This window comes from Numida meleagris, chromosome 3, assembly GCF_002078875.1.
Source record: "Numida meleagris isolate 19003 breed g44 Domestic line chromosome 3, NumMel1.0, whole genome shotgun sequence".
Lineage (NCBI taxonomy): Eukaryota > Metazoa > Chordata > Aves > Galliformes > Numididae > Numida > Numida meleagris.
Genome location: NC_034411.1, coordinates 56,006,131 through 56,032,448, shown reverse-complemented (window position 1 = coordinate 56,032,448; position 26,318 = coordinate 56,006,131). Strand labels below are relative to the sequence as shown.

General features: G+C 36.9%; 1 protein-coding gene across 13 annotated transcripts in view; it reads left to right on the top strand.

The window, feature by feature from the left end:
* Nucleotides 1–23,953, top strand: part of EYA4 (EYA transcriptional coactivator and phosphatase 4) — a 159,036-nt gene extending 135,083 nt beyond the window's left edge. For 9 of the 13 annotated variants that reach the window (XM_021392498.1, XM_021392493.1, XM_021392491.1 and 6 more), the window contains 7 exons: nt 4,489–4,578; nt 11,558–11,616; nt 11,723–11,883; nt 13,922–14,036; nt 15,809–15,930; nt 18,245–18,345; nt 19,988–23,953. In XM_021392498.1, coding sequence (XP_021248173.1) covers nt 4,489–4,578; nt 11,558–11,616; nt 11,723–11,883; nt 13,922–14,036; nt 15,809–15,930; nt 18,245–18,345; nt 19,988–20,068 — 729 coding nt within the window. In that variant the 3' untranslated portion in view covers nt 20,069–23,953. Of the gene's footprint in view, nt 1–4,488; nt 4,579–11,557; nt 11,617–11,722; nt 11,884–13,921; nt 14,037–15,808; nt 15,931–18,104; nt 18,206–18,244; nt 18,346–19,987 lie in introns of all 13 variants that reach the window. The other 4 variants (XM_021392492.1, XM_021392494.1, XM_021392488.1 and 1 more) reach the window with 2 other exon arrangements.

The following is a 26,318-nucleotide window of genomic DNA, read 5'->3' as shown; positions in this document are numbered from 1 at the left end:
AGTGCAACTGGTCAAAAAAGTGTGAAGGGCCCCCATGCCCTTGGGAGGATAAGAATATGACTTCCACGTGCAAATATCAAAACAAATCCGTACTTGTTGATCGCATTTTGACATTTTGATAGAATTGCTAATGGAAAGAAGTTGCCAGGGAGGCCACATTAACCTTGTAGACTTCTCTGGAATGCGCTCAGAAGTTTTTTATTGCTCATTCTCTGCTTGTCCAGGCATTAAACAGAAAAAGTTTGTCGCCATTAGTACACATGATGACACTCTCAAATACGCTCATAAACACGCTTTAGTCTGTCTATATTAATCATGTATCTCTCATGACTTCCAGTTGTGCTCTCCATTCACTCCCTCATTGTCTGAGACCTCTGAGTCAATTTTCCTACTGCCTTCTGGAGAGCACAGAACAGAAACTCCTTGTGGAGTACGTGAGTCTTCCTTCATCAGCGACCAGATATGGTTATTAAGAGATGTATTCTCTTCCTCTATTACCAGCTAAATGAAACTCACCTGTGAATGAGCGCCCCCTATGGGAGTTTGAGAATTGAGCTTAAATCTGACATTACTATGTAATGTAAGGAAGAGTCTTTAAGCTAAAAATATCAGTATTTAACTTAAGCATTTCCACATTTCCTGAGGTCGCTTCTGTTGTAAGTCTGTTCAGAACAAGTATCCACTGAAGATATAATTTTATAATATTATTCACATGTTTTGCTTGCTTGCTTTCTTGCTTATTTTTAAGGCTTCATGTGTACAAATTCCTGTCAAAATGAATCTACCTGACTACTTACCAATTTGTTATCCGAGGCTTTGTATAAAATAGCTTAGTGTGTTTGTATTTTTTTCCACTAGAAATAAAATTATTTTGAACATTTTGTGCTAAAACCTGACCTTCCAACATAATATTAAACAGTTTTCTTCTACTAATGGCCACTGAGCATTTGGGGCTTTATTCAAGCCACTTTTCTCTTGAACAAAACATATAAATATTGGGTCTCCCAGGATATTTCTACCTACTCTCCCAGGAGACATTCCAGTGGATGGACCAGTCTAGTAGAGAAGTCCACAGACAGACAATCTGGCTCCAGTATAGAGCCTTCATACTGACATAACAGAAGTAATTTGTATTTTGGTATACGGAGGTGTTGTAACTGGTCATTTCCTTTGCATGCTATTGATGTCTGACTGAAATCATGCCTCTGACGGCCAAAAAATTGTGCTTTTTATTCTCTAAATTGTCTGGGGAAAACTTCCAGGCTTGCTTTTATTATTATTATTATTATTTCCTCTTTTGTGTGTGCCTGTGCAGAAGCAACATTTTGGCAAAAGTTGTCTGCCTTTTATTCGATTTCTCAATTTGTTGTGCTCAAATCTCTATCAGCTGCACGTTTCTTTCTTTTCAGCTCTTATTTCTTTGTGCCACTTTGAGTTGAAAGACAGTAAAACAAAGATTGGGATGTTCCTCCACATTCTGCAAACATTATGCATTCTGCAATATCCACAAGATCATGACGAAATTGCTTCCTCTGTCTATTTTTGTATTTGAATGGATGGGCTTACATGGCAAGAGATGGAACTTGATGTCTACTTCTTGTTAAACAGTTGCAGTGAATGTTTGGGCAGATTTATTAATTGAGACCTCAATTCCAATTACTCTTCTTAGCCAAAGTTGTTACAGGGAGGTCCCAGACTGATCTCTTTGCTTTATTTCATTTTACCTACAGTACCTAGCAATATCCTTCACCTGCCTTTTTCAAAACAGAAACATAGGAAATCTCATTTTAACAGTAATAAAGCCAGGCATAGTTGGTTACAAAAATGCTACTAATAAGAAAATCATAAAAGCTATGTCACATTTATGTCTTTCAACTCTACTGGGTGAGGCAGGAAATTGTGATACATATTTGTTAGTTTCTGTAAAAATAAGTTGGATTATAATGGAATATGTTACAGCACATTTCTGCATTTCAGTCCACTTCTACCCAGGAAGAGGAAAAAAGAGACTGAGAATCAGAAGTCTAAGATTCCAGTCTTGGGAGAACTCCAGTGAATACCTTAACTCACATAAATAATAATGAATAACCACTTATGCATAAAGTTATGCACATGCCTTAGTGTTCATAGGATTGAGGTTAAAAAACATTGCAAAACTTCCTTATTATATTGTATTTAAGGACAAGAACATAATTTTCTGTGCAGAGAAAAAACGGTAAGAAAAAGGAGAGAGAAACATATGTTTATATGTGATGACATTTTGATAAAAGCATTATGGCTTGATGAGGAATCTCATGAGTCCACACTATTTTTGTGATTTGTGTTCTAAGTATCTTACATGAGTTTTTTGCAAATCTGTTAATGTGCATACCTTAATCATCCCATTGGAAAACTGACCTTTACGCTTGCTGCTGCCCTCACCCACACAGCTTTCAAATCCATAGAATATGATTGCAGTAGACGTAGGGGATTAAGTTATGTTACTAGGCACTGCATTTAGTTTTACTTCTGAAAGGTAGTCTAGACCAGTTCAAAGGTCAACAAAGAAATATTTCCTTTCACTGCCTGAGAATTAGATCTAACTTTGGATCATTACAATTTCTTACACGCTATTCTCCCCTTCAAGTTTGACTTTTTCATGAGCAAGGGTCAAAATATGTCCATGTTTCAGATTTTTCCATTAGTTTTTAAGTGCTTCAGGGCAGAAGCCATCTTTTATTCTGTCTTTGTGAAGCCCTGGAGTAGCAGACGTCTGATCCTGATTGGGAAGACTTTGATCCTAATACTTATAAATGATCATTTGAAATTTTGAGTATTGGGATTTTTTTTTATTTTTTATTTTTGCCAGATGGGAGCATATGGGTAAAATTTTAGTCCTGTGATCTCAAAGCATTTAAGAAAATATTTCTAAAAACTCACTAGTGACAATCAATTTGAGCTATGAAATTTAGGGTTTTTTTTCTTATTTAAATGAGAAGAGTATCGCATCCACTTTAGAAAACCATTGCAGTATCTTAAGCATACCATCTGAACCTGAAAAGTGCAGGAGTTAATTAAAGCAGTGGAATAACTAGTTATCAGCTGTCCGCAAGGCATCAGAAACTGTCTGCATGTGTTCTTATCCTTAAACAAATGTAAGACAATGTAAGTTGCCTTACCCTCTTTCCTAGCTAGCCAAGCAAAGTCAAATTAATTACCTTAAATTTGCTGCACACTAAAGGCTCTCAGAGAAACAGCTATTGCAGATCAGAAAAACTGTAGTGTCTTGCTAATATTGTGTGATTTGATACTGTGAAAGCTGACCTACAAGCAGATTGGAACATTCTGAATGAACCCCATCCGGGGGTAGAAATCCTGTATCTCAGAACAAACAAAGGGATGATCTGTAACACAATCAAACTTGCGTATGCTTTCCCAGTACTGTGGACCACCTAAAGAATTGTGCCATAGATGGTAGACACGCTGAAGAAAGTGCAGAAGAACACTAGCATGCACTTTGCAGAATAGCTGCAATAAAATCATAATGGAGATCCTGGAAATTCACCAGTGCTTGCACAGAAGAAGAGTAAATATTGAGACTGGAAAGGGCCAAGCACAGGTTTGTGGATGAGAACTGGAGCAGCAGGAAGTATGGGAAAGAACTGATAAAGGCATAAGGGTAGGTAAGGCAGTGATTATTTATGTAAAGTGAAATTTAGTTTGGAGAAATGAGCAAGGGTTCAGACTTCAGACTGCCTTTTATATTTTTCTAAAGCAGAAACATTAGAAACTGAAAAGACGTAAATCACAGCTTCCTATCGAAGTGTAAGATAATCACTTACAAGGAAATAATTTGGTAGAGATTGCTACCTTTCCAAATCCAGTTTAACATGACCTTGATGAGGACTCCTGTGTATCCAAAAATTGGGAAGACAAACTAAGAGATTACAGGAATTGTGTGGTGGGCCAGGTAGTACATGGAGTATTTTGTTCTAGCCTCTGCTTTTCATAGTACATGGACTTAAAAAAAAGCTAGTTACTGCTCCTTGACTAGTTTTTTTCTGCCTACAAATTGACAGTCAAGATAATTACATATCTTTATAAAAGATTCAGGGATGAAAAATGTAGTAAATTCTTATTATGATATTCTTTTTCTTACAGAAGTAATTTGTGAGAAGTATCTTCCCTGTTTACAGCTTTATTTTTGCAGCTTTTCGTAGGGCTGCCAGATTTTCCCCTTTGTCATAGTTTAGCCAGGTCACAAATGCCTCAACTTTCTAGAAAGATGATGTTTCAACATGCCCAGCTCTCCAAACATTCTCACACGTGGTCAGCAAATTCTTCCTGTAGTGTTATATTAAAATAGCTTAGTACTGAAAGAATTTTAGGAAAAAAAATGTTGCAGTGTTAATTTTTCAAAATACTTTATATACAACAAATTTTAAAGTAATTTAAAGTGATGTAACTTAAAGGTACGTAAGTAGCTAATCTGACTTTCTGTTTTTTAAGGATCCACCAATGGCAGTGACCCTTGGACTGCGAATGGAAGAAATGATTTTTAATCTTGCTGATACACATTTATTTTTTAATGATTTAGAGGTAAGAATCAAAGGAACATAAACACTGTTGCAACACAGTGTCAACACAGTGGTTTTACTGTGCATTAATGCTTGTTATGTATGATGCTATATGCCGTTCCAGAGTACGTCATATGCTTATCACAGAGAGATTAGTCAGATGGATGTGAAGTCCTGCAGCGATTGAGTCCTTCCATGAAATTGAGTGAGAGGGGTGATCTGGAAACTATGCCTTCCTTTCTAAGATAGACCTTTGTCTTAGGGCAGTATTTTCAGTGCCCATGGATTTAGAGTTGTCTGCCATGATTTCCAGGAGAGGGATGCATGTGTCTCCCATTCTTTCTCTTGAAATTCTTTATATTTGCTTTGAGTTGGTGGCACCATCTGAACAAAGAGACTTCATTCTTCTCTTTACGTTCACAAGTAGCTGTTTGGCTGCATGTCCTTCTTTCTTGCTCAAAGAATATCCTTCATTTACTTCAAAGATTGCAGCATTAGAGAGGTGTGACTGTGGTGGATTTATTCATCAGTGTAGTCTCCAATGCCACACAAACTGAGAACGCAGTCTCAATTTTCTTCTGATCATCAGTTCCAAAACCTTGCTGTTAGAATAGAGGAGCTTATGGGTAGGCCATCTTCTTCTCTTCTCTGCTCCCCAAAGAATTCTGTCAATTTCAAGCCAAATATTATAGACAGGAATAGCTCATTCTGAAAAATGCCGAAGTGGTATATGGAATAAAAATGAAAAATTCCTATATCTGTCTCAATTTCCATATCAGCTAACAGGGATGCCTTTCTGAACTCTGTTACGAAGTTTCTTGATTTATTTATTTTTTAGTTTTAAAGACTGAAAAGGGTTCAGCAAATAATTGTAACTGTTGAAGAGAACACGGGGTTATTTCTAATTTTGTGAGTTCGAAGACTCAAATCACCATATATATATCTGATTAGATTCATTACACTTTTGGTTACTTTGCCAGTAATTTCATTTATGATGCTGTATTCCTTTCAGAGACTAAGACTTTCAGTAAGCCATGTTTAATAACACAAGTATTAGTTTGCCTTTTTCACTGACTGTCCCATGCACTTGGTTGACACTTGCCACCAAGTTTCTGGAAGCCTTACAGATATATGAGTTTGGTCAATTCAGATATGGCTTCTGCATATCAAATCCTGTTAGGTATCAAATTTTGTACTCTCTAGCTTGTGGTATATTTTTTATCTTTTACTCATTTATTTTCCTTCCAGATAAAAGGGTAAAGTCCAGAGAGAAGTTCCGATCCAAAATTTTTGATCTGACAGGCTTTCACATTTTCAGAGTGTTATGTGTCACGTCCTGACAATGTGGAGCCTCCTGGTTGCCCATGATTTCTTCCTGAGGTTACCAGGCAACAACACGTGCTGTCACAACATACCCAGGGTGTGTCATTTGGCAATCTGCTCAGAAAAGGGGGAGACCTCTTGCTGAGGAGTGACCGCTGTGGATCACTTGCCTTTTGGAAGCATGCAGATGGACCGCCAAAGGGACAACTGCCGGGGGAGCAGGCCCATCGGTAGTGCTTCATATTCATTTCTGTCCAGGAGTCCATAACTGCTAACGTGGAATGCAACAGTCTTACAGCTGTGTTTATTTCTTCCTTTATTTACTTTGTGGAACAGACAGCAGGTGAAAAACAACTCTCAAATTGAACTGCAGGCTTTTCAAGACCTTCCCCTGATCTAAATCAGTTGTCCTACTCGGAGTGGATCCCAGAGTTTCCTCCATGGTCAGATATTTTGCCACTAATGACAGCTGGAAGACTTTGAGATCTAGTGTAAAATGCCAGAGAAAGGTCTCTGGTGAGTGAACACAAAAAATGAGGATAAATGAGATTTCTCCATTCACTGGGCGGCTTGTTTTTCTAATGTGTACTTCCTTTGTTCCTTTGTCAGCTGCGGGAGTAGCGAAAGCAAAAGGTAGTAGGATGAGGTTCTTTGTTATGCCTTGCAGATCTCATTTATTCTCAGCAATTTTCATGTCAAGAAATAGATCTACTTCACCCTATACCTGTGCTGTACTTCTTTCTTCCAGCAGCAGACACATAAGAAAGTAAAACCCTGGATATTCCTTCAGCAGTCGGTGTTTTATTACAGTCTAAGTGAGTCATCACTTGACAATGCAAGTGCATTCGGTGAATGTTCTCTTTCTGGTGCTCTGTACCAGGGATAGATTCCAAATCAATTTTTCAAAGCATTGCTTAAATTTCTTTTTAGCAGACCTTTGCCCCTCCACGTTCAGATTTCATGCGGCACCCAATGAACTTTAAGCCATTCAGTAGCATGTGCCCAGATTTTTTCAAACTTGTGCTGAGTTCATGGATGAGATCAGCAAAAAGGAGCTTTCACCTCTTTATATACTTTAGTCTCGCTTGTGACCATTGAAGCTTCATTCTATTCTCTATTTATTTTCTTTGTAGTTCTCAGGTTCAGCTGCCACAGGTGACTTTCAAATCTGGATCATGACATTTTGTATATTCTTCATAGGGTGGTCTTAATACCCTGTGCAAAAATTCTCACTCCAGCTCTTTTGAGAGATTGAACAGTATCCAGAGAGTATTCAATTTTCGATAAATCAGAGAATACTCCTTGTGGACTCTCTTTAAGAATCTCATAACTCAATCAATTTGATTGGATTAAAACAAATTTCCATAAGCAATTCTTTTTGAGCCCAGAATTTGGCTTTGTTTCAAAACCAAGTGTATTGTAAGATTACCAAAACTACGAGCTTCTTGTTCTGATATGAACCCCGTGCACAGATTCTCTTTATCAAATAAGATACAAAAATGACTTTGTACTTACAAGCATGGTATCATGTGCCGAAGTACATGGAGATATCCTTTAATATGTAGATGAACAAATCTGCCTATTTAAATGTTTAAAGAGAACATGGCCATTTCTAAGCACTAAATATTGCAGTGTATCTGCAAGACGACTGAGTGATGAATTCTGACCGTTCCCCAGTTCTGTCTGTCTGTCTCTCTCCATGTCTCTTTCTGTCTTCCTCTCTCTATCCTCCCCTAGGTAATGAGGAGTTAATCTACAGTGTTGGTGCTGATCTGCTGATGGTCATGGCTACCAAGAGGCAAGACCTTCAGTGCTTACTGGAGGAAGTGAGATAGGCCTTTTTTTCAGCAGACATTATTTATCCTTTTTCCATCTCACTTTTCTAGTGCTGAGCCATCAGGTCTCACACCTTCTCTCTTGCATTCATCTTCATCCCATCATAAATCATGTGTCTCTGAACATGACAACTGTAATGTACTAATGAACCTAGATTCCTTTAGCATTGAACCCAGTCAATTCACTGTGTTGTCTAAGCCCTCCTTTTTTCTCTTTCTTTCTTGGTTTCATACCAAGGTCTAGTAATAACAACCAAGTTATTGAAAGTTATCACATACAAAAATAAAGTTTTCCTTCCTCTATGCAAATGTGTCTCATTACAATGACTGCTGATGCAGAAATTCCAATCTGTTGAGACATTCCCCACTGACCCAGTAACCCATGTCCTAATCAGCCAAGCTGTAGTTTTATTTCAGGCTAGGCTGTTCTCCAGCTATTTCATTGTTAGTGTATAAATTTTAGTTAGCTTGAGAAATATCACTTGGGAGGGCAGTTGGTATTTTGCCATGAAAACAGGAGTCCGGTGCTCTAGAAAGTTAATGTGCCTAAACAATGTTTAGAGCTGGAACTAAGCTCAGTAACAGTATCCAGACTAAAACATTCGGTTCTCAAGCAGGTGAGGAATAAATGGAAGTTTCCATCTTTATCTCAGTATTAATTTTAAGACAACTTTTAGAAATGTTGGTAGTGCATACTACGCATATACAAAAAACATTTTCTTCATTTCTCAACCATGAATCTTCAAACTCTATGATCCCCCTCTACTGTCTAGGATAATGAAGGAAAAAGTATATTTATTTCAAATAAACTGAATTACATCTCCATTTGTATGGTAATCCTACCATATTTAAAATAGGATTTTGTAAGCTTTTTTTCACATTAGAAAAGGAAATGAAGTAGAAAAAAATCAGATACAAGAAAGTCTCAAAATTTAAGAGTTAGGTCAAGCTAGTTATAATGGAGAATGAAGCATATACATAAAAAGGGAGGGGCTTCTGTATAGTCTCAAAAAGCATATTGCTTAATATCCCCCTCCATAACAACATCTTTGTATTCAGTGCAGTGAATCTGAGTGTTTCTGCTGGGTAATGAAATTACTGTTCATTCCAGGAAGATACCTTTTATGATTATTGGTTGATTCTGCACTCTCGAATTTTTAGTATCTGAAAATTGCTGCAAAGAGCTGACTGCACTCAGATATAATTTAAATTGGTATTGCTTCAAGGAAGAGCCTGTTATATCTAGATTCCTTTCCTGTACACAGTAGTAGGAAATAAACTTTATCTTTCTTAGTTTTGACCTTGCACTGACAGTAAGCCACTGTGGCTTGAGTATAGAGAGTACTGTAGATGCTGCAAAAACCATTTTGCCTTAACATTTAAATTGACAGAAAGCCTTTCCTTCCTCCCCTCAACTGTTTTATTTTACAGACAATTAAGATCTAGTATTGAGCCACCAGTTTTCTGAATCACTTGGGAAGAGTATAGAACTATCTCCAGTTTGCTTGCTTGTTTTTGTGTTGTTTTTTTTTTTTCACACTGGATAAGGGAATTTGCAAAATGTAAGCATATTACTTGAAGTAAACAAGAAGACAAAATAAAATGATGCAAAGAGTGGGAGGACGTGAGTTTGCTGTTGGTCAGGAAACAAGTATTGGCATACTGCTTAGGAGGTGAGCAATAGATCCAGGAGGAGATGAGGAAGAGGAAGAAGGAGGAAGCTGGGGAATGCTGTTAATTCCAATCCTTTTATGTGTCTGGAAACTTAGCAACATTACTGCAGGAACAAGTGGCAAGCAACCAGAAAACCACATGTTTCCCTATTCTCCTGTTGTTGGAGTCAATAATCTAATTGTGAGATAAAAAAATAAAAGCAAACAGCTGAGCCTTTGCCACCCACTGATATTAAACTTAATAATTAAATTGTCTTCAGAACAGTTATCTGGAATTTTCAAGGCTGGAACAATATAGCTGAATGACTTAAAAGAACCCAAACAGCTCAGACAGCTTATTATCCGTGAAGACGTCTGTGTGCCCTCCATTTAATTAGTACATGTTCAAATCCAAAGGATTGATTCTTAAACTTATAAAATTATCTTATGCTTTGACCAGTTCCAGTGAAAGGTGGTTAGGAAGCCAGATACTGCTCAGATATTGCAAAATATTGAGTAAGATTCTTTTCCCATTGAGACTTTTTCTCTGATTTTTTAATTCCTTTCCTACACTGAGTGGAATCTAGTTGCATTTTTTCCTGAGTGTAAATAATAAATAGGGATAAAGAAACAAATATTTTATTTCAGCTGTCACTTCTCATTTTCTTTCTCTTTTCATCTGTTATTTACATCCAAAAGCACCTTCTTTAAAATATTCTACAGCTTAAGATAATCTCCTTAAACAGAGCCAAAAAATTTTATTTCTCCAGTGGGGAGAAGAATGATTCATCCATTTATCTTCCCTGAATGCAGGTCTTTCATGCTTGTCTTAATGGACTAAGTCAGATGAGCAGAATTTGACCACTCATTCTTTTAGTCTTGACACTAATTTTCATATTATGATTGCTGATATTAAAACAAAATTCTATGCTTATTTTATATACAAATTGCTATTTAAAACAATAACTTCATGTGGATAAAAGTCTACTGAAGTTTTCATTCAGTGCAAAGCAAACAAAACCTTGGACAGAAATGGTAATTCGCCAAAATCGTGCTTCCTGAATAAGTTCTAGGAACTTGTGGTACACACAATTGGAAATCACATCTCTGCTCAGATTTATCCTTCATCTGGGTAGCTTAGCACTAATACTAGACTGAGATTTGAAAATCAGAACTGCGTCCTCCTGCTTTTCACAGGAGGTTTGAATTAAGTTTGCTTGTTGGCAATATTATTTGAAGTAGATGACTCCGATTACTCTATTTGAAGCATAAAACTGCATTTTGAAAGTTCAGCCTCATTTGTCTTAGTAGTGAGTCTAAATTATCTGACAACCTTAACTGAGGAGTCATTTTTAAAGACATCCCTGAACTTTTTCATGAATAAAAATAAGATCATATTAGCAATTGCTATTTAAAATATTTTTTAAAAATCACTTATACACAGAAAAGTTTACAGACACTGAATTTCTGGTGTGTCTTTTGGGGACAGTTGTTAATTGTAGCAACTTCAAAAAACACTAATACACATTGCATATTTATTTATTTATTTATTTGAGCTTCCCCTGAATTTACCTACTTTTCTGCTGTAACTGTTGTGCAGAAGAGGTACCGAATTATAAAAACAGACTGGAAGGGAGTTTAGGTTTACAGGTACCTCAGTTTCTTGGAGTTATTTGCAGCCCTCCAAAACCAGGAAATAGTGAATTGCTCCAGGTCTGCTTGATTATCTCTGATTTTCTTAGCCAAAGACATTCAGGTAAAGCAAGACAAGAATCTGATAAGCATTCAGACTCCTAAAGACTTGACAGAAATTGCAAGCCTTTTAAGGCTCGTCATCATTAACTGTTAGGGAACAGGGAAATAAGGTTTCAATGACTTTGGAATATTGCTATGCTAGAGAGATGGAGACTAATAATTGTTCTTTTTTTTCAATTAAAATAATTTTTATTTAAAGTCAAACAAAAATTAGAAAGCGCTTTTCTAAAGACCTATTTTAACTGATTTGTCCAACGTAGAAGTTTGTGTTTTCTTGAAGAAAGCGATGGTGGTATGAAGCTGTAAGTGTACATACGCTGCCATCTTCTGGTAGAGTTAGTGGCCTGCAACAATCATTTCTTCATCTCTACTGGGCATATATATGGTGTGCACTGGCTTCTTTAAAATAATTTATCATTTGATGTTTTTTCAACAGGAATGTGATCAAGTTCACATAGATGATGTTTCTTCTGATGATAATGGACAAGACCTAAGGTAAGATAGAGCATTTGCTTCAATTTTTTTTCTACAAATAATAAATAAATTGAGCATTTACAGGAATACATTGTATTTATTTTTACTGTATTTTGGGTGTTTGCAGTACCTACAGTTTTGCAACTGATGGCTTCCATGCAGCTGCAAGTAGTGCAAACCTTTGTCTGCCAACAGGTGTAAGAGGAGGGGTTGACTGGATGAGGAAGCTGGCTTTCCGTTACAGAAGAGTAAAAGAGTTGTATAATACTTACAAGAACAACATAGGAGGTGAGTTTAATTGTGAAAAACGATTTAGAATGCTGATCAGGTTAAACCATATAGCAGTGAACTCCTGCCAAGTCAAAGTGCCTTGCAAGCCACAGATTGAAGTGAAAATTATGTGACTGGACCTTGGGCTGTTAAAAGTTCCTGACTGTAAAGACAGATCCAATGTTGTGCCATTGTGCAGGAGAACCAGAGCCAGGAAAGTAGGGCAGGCTTCTGTTTAACTTGCAGAGAGCCCCTTTTTCTCCTTCAGACCCAGCTCAATTGTATCTACCTCCTCCTGTCTTACTGATTGATTAAGACATGTATTTTACTTCAAATAAACTGTTATTCTAGGAAAGAGGTTTTGTAATTTCCACAGTATAGATTAGTTCTGGCTGGCATTCTTTTCCAATCTACATTTTCAAGATCTGGTTGGCAACAACACACTGACTGCTTAATTCTTTGCTCTGCACCGGCTAGTCTGTTTTCACTAGTTGATGCAAGAAACCCCTAGCACTGCCATATGACTAGCTCTTTTTGTTATCTTTGTTGTTTACACAGTTTATTCTGTCAGCAAGAAATCCTAGCCTCATCTGGGAGAAAAGCTTTTCTGTTCTTGCTTTCATTCATGGACTTGCTCATGTCAGTGCCAGCAGACTTCTAGGAAATCATAACAGCAGGACTGCAAGAATCTGTCCTGGAGAATCTTGCATAACTTGCAGAGGCAGGCAGCCCTATTCTGAGGAATCTCTCAAGAAGAGACTGTGAGAATAGGGAATACTCACAAAATCTTCAAATGCTTCTAAAGCCACAGACAAGGATGAGACAAGGCAAACACAGCCAGGAAGGAGTCCCAATGAGCACTCTCGTATTTTAGAGCATGGACTTTTTCAAGTCAGATAAAATTCGTTTTAGAGGAAGTTTAAACTCACCTTTAGTAAAACCACATCAGTGTTCTTTTAGCATTTCTTGCAGTCTCTCTCAAATAGGTAACGGTACTACTAGTATGGACAGTGGATTAGTCATTAGCTTAATCATTTCCTAAATTAGGCAAATCTGGCATATGTTTTTTTACTTTTAGTAGTTTAGGGTCTTTATGTGCCACAAGATCAAACCAGAGGAGCAAAGGATAGTAGTAGATGGTTGACTTTCAATTGTTCTGCTTTGCCCTTTGTTGATATCAAGAAACAAGTTCTTATATATTAAGAATACTTGAAACATTTATCCAAAGGTTTACAGGGTTTTCTTATAAAATATTTTTTTCGTATAAATCTATTTCAGAATAGCTGGCAGAATGCAACAGTAGGCTAGGTCAAGCTAAGTATTTTTAGGCTGCTTTGTTTCAGATTTTTGAAGATAGTCTATGTCTGAAAGAGAAGAGGTATATTAACATCACCAAGCCTGCTTCTCTGCTCTTCCAGTACCATATCTAAATATAAAACTGCTTCGTTATAAAGAAGTGAATTCTCAATATTGGTGAAGTTAGGTGTTTTTTTTTGGAAATCTGACCATTCATACTTTAAAGATTCTTAAGGTGTTTTAAAGGACTATCTGAGGTATAAAGTCATAAGATGTACAGCCATTTCAGAGCTGCAAATGCTGTAAATGGAACTATCATTGCTATCTACAAAAGGATGTGAAGGGCAAGCCATCGGCAAACAAATATCATATTTCCATATGCAAAACCCGAGGTTTATGTATATACAGAGTCACAAGCAAGGCAGTTATAAACATATGCAAATACTGCAAAGACAAATGTATAATAAAGTCATTATTTTCTGAGTGTCTCTGCCTACAATCCCCAAGGGATCCCCTTGTCACTGCCTCTGATAGTCAGTGTAAGATGTATGTAAAAACTTTCTTTGAAAACGTGTACTTTTGAGAGGCACTCTTCGAAACAAAGTCAAATGTGGTGAATGAATATTTGAAAAAAAAAGCAAAACCATGTTTTTTCTCATTCTGGTGAAATTTAAAATTGAAACAGTAACTGAAAATCTATACATTCCAGTTAATACAGAATTTAATTTTATTTCTTTTCTTACTTTTTTTTTCATAAAAGGACTCCTAGGTCCTGCAAAAAGAGATGCATGGTTGCAATTAAGAGCAGAGATTGAAGCTCTGACAGACTCCTGGCTAACAAATGCACTTAAATCCTTATCAATTATCAGCACAAGGTATGTACTGAGTCCTTTTCTTTTTTTTTTTTTAAAAAAAAAGGTTTTCTTTCTGGATATTTAGTAGCTATTTTGTGACATTTTAAGTTAAAGTATACTAGTACTTTTAAAGAACAGTACAGGTGTAATACAACTTTTGAATAGGACATAGAAAAAATTCCATGGAAAAATGATTTCATTTTCTGTCATTTCTACATTGAGTAGTAGGAAAAGTCTTATGAACACTGAAAGGGTATTTTGGAACTGTGAGCCAGACTTTAAGTTATTAAATTGTGGGCAGCAACCTCTGAACTCCAAGTCTGTCTATTCTGAACTTGAATGTTTGTGCCTATTCATAGTGGTACCTAAGTACTGTATAAATCCCAGAAGAGTAAATCATTTTTCATCTGTCCTTCTTCCAAACAGATCAGTAAGATTAAACATATATCTAAGTTTTCAGAAGAATGATTATCTGTGTTTGATACTATGACTCAGATAAAAGTCTGGGATCCCAGTCATGAGACACAATTGTTCACCTGAAATAATGGAGCTGTGAAAACTGCTGTTGCTTAGTCACCTATTTAATATGCATTTTATTGGAAATCCTCAAAAACATGGCTTTAAACTATAAAGAAGCCACCTTGCCTTCTGAACATACCTGAGGGGAAAAAATCAGTGTTAAACAGAAAAGAACAAACTTGGAAAGATGTGAAAAATAATTTTAAAAGTAGTTGCTTTTGCAGTATACCTCTCTCTTCATTATTGTTTAAATTTTTTCTCAGTGTCATACGCACCTCATGAGAAAAAAAGTAAAACAGTTGTATAAGACATTGTGTTTAGCTCTGCACTTCTTTCAAAATTGCTAGTCTTCAAAAAGGCATTGTATAATGTTGATCAGTTGAGCATTGGAGGATGAATGTGATAAACTGTTGTCACTGGCTCAGGACTGCTAAGTAACAGTCATTTATCTTGTCATCAAATAACTGTACAGCTATAAATCTTCAGAAGATATGCCCATGAGGCAGCTAAACTTCACCTACATGTTACTGACAAGAAACTGAGATACATTAAGACAGAAGTAATAGCCTATGGTCTGCCTTGGGGCTTACAGAAGGACCAAAAGTCACAACTAGTTGCTCTCAGTTCCATGACCAAACTCATGTTCCAGCCTGTCAGTGCCTGAAATGTTCTGGCTATCAGTTTTCTGTTGTGTAACAGCTAGGCTCAGCTTCTCCATTCAAGTTTTCAACCATTCCATTCAGCGTTATCTTATTAATGTGATTATGATTGTCTCTCCCTCTTCTCAGAAAAAAAACTTACTCTTGAAACATGAAGAAAGTGATGTCAGCGTGCAGAAATGTATATTGGCCACTTATTTCCCCTCAAGACAGGAGTAACAAATGATGTTTTTACTTTCTCCTAACACTTTAATTTGGCTGGTAGCTACTGCCAAGTAATCCCCAGCAGGAAAATGATGCTTTGAAGGCACTGGGTTGTCTATCTTCAGAGGTTGTGATCTTATATGTATGTTTCAGTGGACTCATCTTCAAGGACTTGGTTTTCATAAATCAGCCTGGAATACTTCCTATAAATCATGCCTATGTACATTTCAAAGGATTTTGCCAAAAGTTTATGTGTATTTTCCTGGAAGTGATGGTGCTGAGTAGCACTGCTGCGTGAGTGAAAGTAAATGTTTAGAAACCTTGAATATGCTCTCCACAGCTGGTTCACCTCATCAGCATTTGGGTAAAGGTTTTAAACGATTCAAACTTAAACTGTTTCTCTCATTTTAGGAGTAACTGTGTGAATGTGTTGGTAACAACAACCCAGCTTATCCCAGCACTTGCAAAAGTCTTGCTATACAGCTTAGGAGGAGCTTTTCCTATTGAAAATATTTACAGTGCAACTAAAATAGGTAAGAAAATTATTCTTTCATTCATTTTAACTACACTGCATTATATGCCTATAATAATTGTTTGCCAGTAATGGATGGATTCAAAACCACTTTCCTAACACATTTTTAATTAAAAGTTAGACATTGCACAAGTTGAGAGTTGTTTATGTCAATGCTAGTTCTAATTCAGCTTCTTTTCAGATATGCCTAATATGATAAAGGTCCCAGCACTGATTAAAAATCTCAGGAACTCCTAGTTAAAATACAGAGAACATAAAATGTGCAGAGAATAATGAAGAGGAGTGTTTCATTAATTCTAATACAAACAGAAATTTTGTTAAAATAGTCTCTGCTCTGATCTTCAACTCTACCCAAGGTAGACCACAGTTTCACAAGCTTTTTTGGAATCACAGCATATCACGGAGCATAATGATGACTGGTACCCACAGAAGCTGTGCTGATGGATGCCTCAAGGGCACTTCCCTATTCTGCTGCTAATTGGGTTTGGAGATTCATGTGCTTGGGAATCACATCCAAAGTTGTCTTGTAATATAAGAAAAGTTACCAGTCCTGTGAGATATGACACAATCTACACCTAGCAATAATTTTGGCAGATTTCATGATTTACCATTTAGTAATTTAAGAATGCTTACTAAGATATCTTGAATAACAAGGACAGTGCCACTTTATTTAAAAAGTACTACATTTCCCAAATGTTTTTTGCAAGCGAAAAAACTTGTGGAAAAAAAGTGAAAAGTGATAAAATTTATATTATAGCAGTGTCAGGAAAATATATTATCTCAGTTGTCTGTTAATTAGCTGTAGCTCATCCCTTGAGACAGAAATGCCTCAAATCCTTTGAAAAAGTCAGGGAACAAAGTATCCCAAATACAGCGAGGTATTGAGAAGTTTCTGGAATTAATGTCATCTGTCATACAGCCTGTATATGTTGGCTTCAGTTAATGAGATTACACTCAGAACAAAGAAAATCATGCTGACAGCACTTAAGGGGTTGAGGAGTGAAGCAGTGTCTCTGGAGGCTCTGTGGAAGGAGTCCTGCACCAGGATTTCCTTCTAGGAACAGTGGCTGCTGTTACATCCTTGCTGGGAGCACAGCAAACTCTCTTGGGTACAGGACCTGCTTTTCATTTCAGTGACCTCTGCTTTGTGTTGAGCACAGGGCTAAAACTGTAGCTGTTGCTTGCACACACTGAAATCTGATCCTCATTGAACAATTAATACACACAATGCTTTTCATAATCATAAGCCTTTTTCTATGGACCATCTGAAGAAAAGCAAGAGAAGAGCGCTAAGAATCAGAGATCTAGAAATCAGGAGCTTATGAGAAGAGACTGAAAACCCTGGGGTGGGGGGAGACATAATGACAAACTTCAGGTAAAAAGCAAATACAGGAAGAAAAGAATCTTTCTCTATGTTAATGGGAGGTATGTGGCAATGAATGATGGTTAAATTGCAATGGGGCATGTGTAGATTGCTTATCAAAGAGATGCCTCCTAAGGGAAAAGTTAGTTAAGTGTGGAGATTGCCTGTGGAAACAGTGAAATCATTTTATCTGGACAGTTACGGATCAATAATACAATCATTTGCTCGTAAACCAAAGCGGTAGTGCAGTGGGGAGATGGGTAGGTGACTTTGCTTGGCTCTTTTCAATCCTGTTTATTGTTACTGGCTTAGCCTGCTTGTTTCCACATTCCTCCAGAAGAGCCAAAAACTTCATGGAAGTTCTCCCAGGAACCTGTTGTCTAATTTTATTTTGGGTGTCCATTGTTTTCCAAACTCATTTTCCATTCCTACATGACTTACTTTTGCAGATATACTAGAACTAAAATCGCTGCAGTCCTTGAAAAATTATTACTACAATAATAGGGAAACATTTAATTTCAGTTTTCCTTTTTTCCTTTCCTTTTTTCTAACCTATTCATTTTTGCGGTGCTGCTAATTCCTTTATTGCAGTGACTTTCCTGTAACTCTTAAGAAAAAGATTTAATTTGACCCAAGTCAGCTTAGTGTCACTAACAGCGTTAATTGCTTCTCAGCGGTTTTAATTCTAAACCTCAAGGCTGGGAACTATAAAGAAAAGTAGTAGTAGCGATTGCTTACTGCTGCAGTAAACCTTTGTAGAGCATCGTGGTAACTTGCTTGATAGCTTGAACAAGTAGTGCATTGTTTTTCAGGCAAAGAGAGCTGTTTTGAGCGTATAGTGTCCAGATTTGGCACTAACATAACTTATGTTGTGATTGGAGATGGCCGAGATGAGGAGCATGCAGCTAATCAGGTAACTTCACTCTGAACTCTTATCTCATTTATCTTCCAGGAAAAGAAAGTTGCTTTGAACGAATTATGCAAAGGTTTGGCAGAAAAGTAGTATATGTTGTAATTGGGGATGGTGTAGAAGAAGAACAGGCAGCAAAAAAGGTAACCTGTCTCCTGAAATGTTGGTGTGATACATAGCTACTAATGCAAGCCTTTCTGTTTGCATTTCTGTCAGTGTTGCACAGTGACAGAATGACAAATCTTTTCAGTCTACAGACGCAAGGCAATAAGAGCATGATGAGATCAGCACTTAAAGTAAAACGAACCATTTGGATTCTAGCATTTGCTTTATTTCAGTTTGGTAAGAAAAAATGGAAAATCATTTAAAAATAGACAAAAAAAAACCTGATTGGGGCAAAAATGTCTGACTAATGTCAAGCAAATTACAGATAAAAAGAAGATATATCATGGGTTTGACATGAAGGTTGGGTGGTCATTTTCTTTAAACAGTGAAACCAGGTAGGTTTGAAAAGAAGTGTTACAGAGAATGTGGAAAACCATTAAAAGGATTGTGCAGATTTTTTACTAACAAAAGGAAAGATCTGTAGCTGGCAGGAGCATGCAGGATGAACATGTAGTTTGATTCAAAAAAGAAACATCTGCAAACAGAAAAAGAAAACAACATACAGACTATGCACCAAATCTGTTTCTAAAAAAAAATTATTTCTTTAGAAGTATTGTTTCCTCATCTTATGAATTTGAGTCTAAACTACACCAGATAAATTTTCAATGTTCAGAAGGAGATCAAATTAATAATAATTTGAACGATACTTCACAATATAGACACTCAAAATGTGCAAAAAACGTATTTTTTTTTTTTGCCTCAGCACGCCTGCACAAATTATATAAATGTGTTTGTGCTCGAAGTAGTGTAATTAAGCATCCTATTAGTGTTAAGTTTTTAGAGTGTAAGTGGAATGGAAACAAAATGAAAATAACTGAAATGCTTATTCCAAATGGTTCCTTGATATAGGTAGAGTACTGGTGATGGGTCTTTCGTAGTTTGTGCTAAACAAAGGTGGTTGGATTGTGTACTTTCCAGTTCGGCATGCTTTTTTTCTAAATGTTGGCTATACTGCATGAATAGACACAGAATTCAGAGGAATGGATGAATATAGCACATTACAAATAGATCTGAACAGAACATGAAAGTATGAATTTTATTATACTCTGATCAATTGCTGACGGAGAAGAGTGCGTATACTTGCATCTCTCAGAGACAATGATGCTTTCTGCAACACATTATCTTCTTTTAAGTACAGAAATGTGTTATTTTCTCCTCAAAAGATATTTCTTCTCTTTTCCTCCCAGAAGGACAAAAATGTAATTCAACTCTGTTTCAAAGTGTGTGTGAAGCCACGTTTTATGAAAGTCTTATAACCCTTCAAATGAGCTTTCAGTCTCTTGCAAAGCATAACAAGTGGAACAGAAGCAGATTTCCTGTTAATGCTCCTTTGTATGGGTTTCCATGATAACAAGAAAGCAAATAGCCCTCACTAAATAATGGGCTCTTTACAAAGACACTATTAAGAAAGGCTGTCTAATTTTTTTTACCTTCAGGTGAACTATTGAGCTCAGATCTATTTTGGCCTGATTTTTGTCAGTACCTTACTAGCAAAAATCATTCCAGAAACACAGTGGTGTAAGCTCCATGGTGGTAACCTAACTAGACTCATGTATCAGATACCGCCCTCTGTCATAGCATTCATTGTTCCTGACCTTTTTCCCCCTCTGACAAACACAGCACAACATGCCTTTCTGGAGGATATCCAGTCATTCGGACCTCTTGGCTCTCCATCAAGCACTGGAACTAGAGTATTTGTAACTGTGTTGTAAAGTTGGCGATCCTTTTTTTTTTTATATATATATTTCAAGTACACTGAATTTTTATGTGTGATATAATGCCTCTGGCTTTACACATATGAATTGTCTTAAGAAGGGAAGAAATACTTGGAATTAAAAATTCCAAATTGAAGAATTCAGATTGCTGAATGGAGTTAAAACATTAGTGCTACATAAGGAAGCTCTATGATCTTATATATGCAACGTTTTTAAATGGATTAAAACTGTGGAGGTTGCTGGTACACACCAAATGAGCTCTGACAGGAGTGAAGAAAGGACTCGAACTGGCAAAGCACCAACATGCGTTTTCCAACCGACAAGGTGGTGTTCAACAACATTCCTCAAAATGGGATATATTCTCAGCACTGAGGTTTGAACCAGACTTAAGCCTACCTAACCCAGAAAATCTGAATTGGAATGCACTCAGACTGTATAATGACAATCCTGTCTAGACCTGTAATTTGTGTAAATTATTGATGAAAATAACTTACTGTGACTTTATTAGCAGCTGATTTTGGAAGTGGATGCAATTTTTCTTTCTTTTTGGGGGGACAGGGGAGGGAGAGGGTTATATAATATTGTCTCTTTTATAAGTTTGGCAAACAGAATGTGCATAATGATATGTTGTGCCTTAAGGGGAAGACTGTGTTTGTGTGTTATAATGTAACTTTGGTTAAAAACTATGTAGATAAACAAAACAAGAAAAAAAAAGCTTTTGTGATAATTTTTGACATGACCAAAATTGAAATTCAGAGAAATCAAAGAGAAGGGCTGCACCAAAGCATTTAAGGTTTTGTTGCAGTAAGAAAAAAATAATAAAGGAAAGTTTGTGTTTTTATTTGGATTCTCAATAATTCCACTGACTGAGGACAGTTGAGAGTATGTTGGGAGGTTGATAGTGGGGACCGCTACCTTGAAAGCAAAAAAAGAGGAGTTTAACACCTTCAACATCATTTCTTGATTCTCTGATGAGAGAACTAAGAGCCATTTTCATGAATTACTTAGCCCACTGAAAACCATGCAGTGAGCGTATTTGCTACAAATTCCCAGCCAGTAGATGAAATATCTGGAGTGCACCAATGGCATTACTGGAAGGTGAACATGTTGTATTAAGCACAGATGGAGGATAAAATATTGGTTCTTGAGAAAGAAGAGAATTATAAAGAATGTCTTACTGGTCAGATGCACAAATTATTCTACATTCAGCATATCTAGGATCAACTTCGGCAGCTGGAATTGCTGGCAAGATGGCATTGGCACTCTCAGGAGTACAGCCCATTTTGGTAAATATTTTGGTATATTTTGGTAGCTTTTCCATTCTGTTCCTCATGCAGGTGTCTACTGTTTTGAGTCAGCTTTGTCTTTCTTCACCTAATTTTGATTACAAAAGATTAATATACAGGAGCAACCATAAGGGTCTTTGAATTCACATATTTCCACAGCATGTCAGGCATCTGAGGAGAGGATAAGGAGGGGATTTTGATGAAGAAGTATTGAGAAATATGTTACCTTTAGTCATGTATATTAATAATTTTGGTCCATATGGTGATAATTACCTTGCAAGTACTGAACATGCTGTCTTTCAGCTCTGGAAAATGAGCAAGGTCCATATTCAGCACAGGATCCCCAGTAACCTACATGCAGCTTAAGCACTCTGAAGCAACTGGAGTGGTTCATCTCTCATTGCAGAAGATGGAAACTGCTTCTTAATTTTTATTACTCTGTGTGGAGATGCCTGAGGTTGCCTGTGCTCTGACTGTGTGAAGAAGTGTGAACAAGAGATATTAAATGTAAACTCCAATTATGCTTACAGAAGAACAGCAGTCAGCACTGAGCTGAAGTTCTTCATCTCTGATTTGAAGCCAGTGTATGCCTAGTTACCAGGTAGTAAGCAAATTTAATCTTTGTTGATATATTACATGAAAGTTATTTGGTAGGTGAAAGCCTGGAGCCACTAAAAAAACAAGGCAAAATTCCTTTGTAACTTCATGAAAATGGAATTTCTTTGCTGCTTTGGAATTGGGTATACAAGTCACTGGAAAAGAAAAATAATTTTTTGTTGTCACTAGAAAGTGTGAAGCCATCACATAAGAATAACCACATAAGAAATCACTGTGCACCAGCTACTTAGATAAATCTGTGTATCCAACAAGTAAAAATGATGTACAAGCTTAATTATATTTACAGAATTTGTCTAGTCAAATTTGCTTAGAAGTACATTTTCATAAGACCTGTGGTGCCAGTTTTTCATAGTCTTCAAGTGAGAAATAAGTGTTTCTACTAGAATAGCAAAAAGGTTGAACAAAGCCCTTCTCAAATTCCAGCACCATAACATTGTGTGAGAATGTCAACATAAAAGTTTTTATGAAAAAAACTTGTATAATGAAGTAGCTTATTTTTCTTTTTTTTTTTTTTAACAAGTGATAGCATTATTTAAATGCATGAAACAATTTTATTTCTCTTTTTTTCTTGCTTTTCAGTGCTCTTTACCAAAACAGATGTTAGAACAAACAATAGCCCAGCAACAACCATCAGTTCTTAAAAAGGTTTGCAGCGGAGTTGTTCTTAACTATCTGACAAGTCTGGCTCAATTAATATACTGGACTTTCAGAGAGGAGGTGGAGGCAAAAGGAGGGAAGTTTTGCAGAACATGACAAACTTCTGATTATAACTTGAATTCTGTGTCCTAAGCCAGCAAAAGTTAATCATAAAAATATTCCACAAAAACGCACAAAAAAACCCCACCAAAGATTTATCTCAAAAACCTTCACAATCCTAAAACTCTGAAGTAAAATTGCAGAGCACAAATACTGTCTTGCTAAGCAAAAATTGTTACATATCTTTTAATAAGACTGTGTTGTACATGCCTGTCTTGTAGAAAGAAATGACTGCGATAAATTTTCCTGCATGAACAATAGAGAGGAGAAAATTACCAAGGCAGAGATGTAGTCAAGACAGACTGTTCCAGATGGGATTAAGCTGAAGGTTGGTCATTTTGACATTGAGTGCATTTTAATTCAACAACGTATTAATCAGAAACTGCCTTCCCTTCAGCCTCTCCTGAACTATCACAATTGAGCACAATGTCATGTTTGCAAGTATTTTGTGCAAATGACGTATAGAATATAATGCCTTTGCTGATACTCTAGCAGTTTTCAGTCAGTACAGAACTTGAAAATTCATTAGGCATTTGAATACTCAGCTTACAGAATACAATACTGTGATTGCAGTCACAAATTAGTAACTTAAATAGATATAACTCCATGCAGCTCAGCCTATCAGTGAAAAAGGAAGCAAAAGCTAAAAACGATGATTCTTTTTAGATGCCTGTGGAGATAGCACACAAAGACATAGGTGGCAGCTAGCTCTCAGTTAATGATTTCATTAAAAGCCAGTGTGAGCAGCAGTGTTTGCATCCACAGTAGATGCAGAGTATGTTCCAGTGTAAGCACTGACAAGAGAGATGAAGCCAAATCAAAATCCTTTATACAGGCGCACTTCGTCTCAGAGCAGATGAAATCCTGCATCCAATGAAACTGCAGAGTTTGTGGAGAATGTGGGCTTGGCCCACAATAGGAAACCTGAATTTTAGCTGTGAGTTTATGTCCAGATCCAGGGTTTTGGTTCAAAAGTCATCTCTACTTTACAGGAGTGATACCAAGCATATGCTTGAAATGAATATGGTATTTAGTAACTTTGAAGAGGAGCTGAAATGACACGAGCCAAATCCCAGCAATAGCAGCATTTTTGAGATAAAACTGAAGCCAAGGGTGTCTGTTATGTATTAGCAGATTATAGTTTATTGGGGCCTACATAATTTAAGAAAATGTAAATTAAAATTAAAAGCTTGTAAAATTATGTACATCTTTACTATTTCTCAATAAATACACTTGGAAATGTCATTTTCTGCACTATAACATTTTGTAAGACGTTTGGTTTGCGGTTGAAACCCTCAGTAAAAAATATCTCTTATAGGAACTGAGCATGACCTTGGACTCCTCTTAGGTATGTCTGTGCTGCCCATGTGATCCACATCAAGCAACTCTATGCCCTTGCAGTATGGTAATGACTAGCTCCCCTCTATGCTGTTTGCAAGGTACAGCCCTGTGGGAAACCTCCCTTGTCCTGCATCCAGGTTTCCTTACGAAGGACAGCCAATGTCTTGCTCCAGATTGCAGTTTGAGAGACAACACTTTTATTACGATGGCCTGGGGACAATTTGATGAGCTAGATACATAATGCATGAATTTAAATTCTCTTACCAATTCATTAACCAGTGTTATGCTAATATCTTTCTTATGGACGATAACCTCCAAAACATTGGTTGTTCAGGAGACAGACTGGAGCGCTCCAGGGAAGCTGAGCCCTGCAGAACTTCACATGCTGTCTTTGGGAGCGGTGCTTCATATAAGGGGCTGGTCTTGTTTTGAAAGATGCAGTCCCTCTGCAGTCTGCTTGCAGGGGCTTTAAAACAGTCATTTCAAAAGGCGGGGCTACAAGGTTACCAACACACATCACACATAATGTGATATTACAGCCTAGGAAACAGTACTGCAAGTGGCAGAGCCTTGGGCCTTGGTAACCACAGCACTTCAACCATAAAAAGCAGACTTTTTTATTTTTTTTTTTCTGGTTGCGTAGAAAAGAGAGAGAGAAAGCACAAGAAAATCTCACATTTAAATTAATTAATTTATTTATGTTGGGCAAGCAAAAAAAAAAAACCTTTGTCATACAAAGCACCATTTCTCAGACTTGGCAGATAAATTAGTCCTCAAACATCTATCTGAATGCGGTTTATTATAAATTTGCGTACGCATTCCAATAAAAATGAAGCATGAGAGCAAAGGAAAACGAAGCACACGGATTTAAACGAACTAGATCATATCAAGGAGTCAGGTTAAGAACAGAGGTTAATTAGACTTGATTTTTCTGCTGTGTTCTCAGTATCTAGGAAAATGAAGTGCAGCAGAGAAGCAGCAAATGGAAAGTGATTCATGTTTCCCAGGCTACTATACCACCTGCTGTGCTCTTCACCAGGAAGCACGTATTTTTGCTATTAAAAAAAATTAAAAATAAATAATTAGGAAAAAAAAAACAGTCCTACCAATCAGATCTGTTTGGAAAATATTAGAAATTTGTGACTTATTGAAACCAAAATATGTGTACACACAAGTGCGAATGAATAAAACATTTATATTCCTGTTTAGAGAAAGAGTGAATCGGGAGCCCATCATATCAGCCAGAAAAAAGTCTGAGCCATTGCAGGAGCCTGTTGACTATGGCTCTTAGCTGGGATATCAATTCTCTGATGCTTTTCCATCTTGTATGTTTTCATCTTGTTTGGGTTAGGATCTTCCTGCCTTCCAGTCTTCTGATTCATAATGGTTTGATCCCAGTGCTGAACATGAATGTTTCTGAAATAAAAAAAAAAAAAGAGGGTGAAAGATAAGGAAAAGAAAGAAGAACTAGAACTAGAACAACAACAACAACAACAAAACAGCACTAAAACCAGTATGCCCATTGTGAATGATTCTGGAAATGGAAAATATGTCCTGGACAGGATTTAGAAATTGAGAAGCTATGGTGAGCTGCCTGGTTGCCTCACAGCAGCCCTGCAGCCCCTGCCAGTGCCTGGGCACCCACATCTGTGGAGCAGGGCAGATATCTCAAAAAAAGGACACAGTGGCAAGAGAGAGAGATCCCATCCATCTGACAGCTGTGCTGCTTGCTTTCAGCAGCCCAAGAGAGCATTGCAGTTCACTAGCATACAATGTCTACTGCACACGGACATTTAAGTGTATTAATTTTCCAGAAAATAGTTAGCTGTTGTGGTGAAACCTTAGTAACAATTCAGCTGCAATTGATTTAATCCCTTGCTATTACAACACACTAATGGTTTTCACACTAAAAAGATGGTTTTCATTTATGTATGCATATTAATTTTCTCATGGAATAAATAACTCATCTGGTAGGAATAGGCAGTACTAAACAGGGACTGAAATTGACATTTTCTGTATGTTTTCTAGCAACAAATGAATATTCTCTTTCACCCATGCAGCTTGCTGTTCTGTTGATGACAGATGCACGCATACGTCTGTGTAAAACTTGCTTCATCATAAAAGCTGTTGTGTCTGGTGGCAGACTTGCTCCTGGCCTTGTGTGGCCATCTCTGTGATGCTTCCTTCTGCAATACTGATCCCTTCAGACTGCACTTTGTGTAGGGAAGGTTTTGA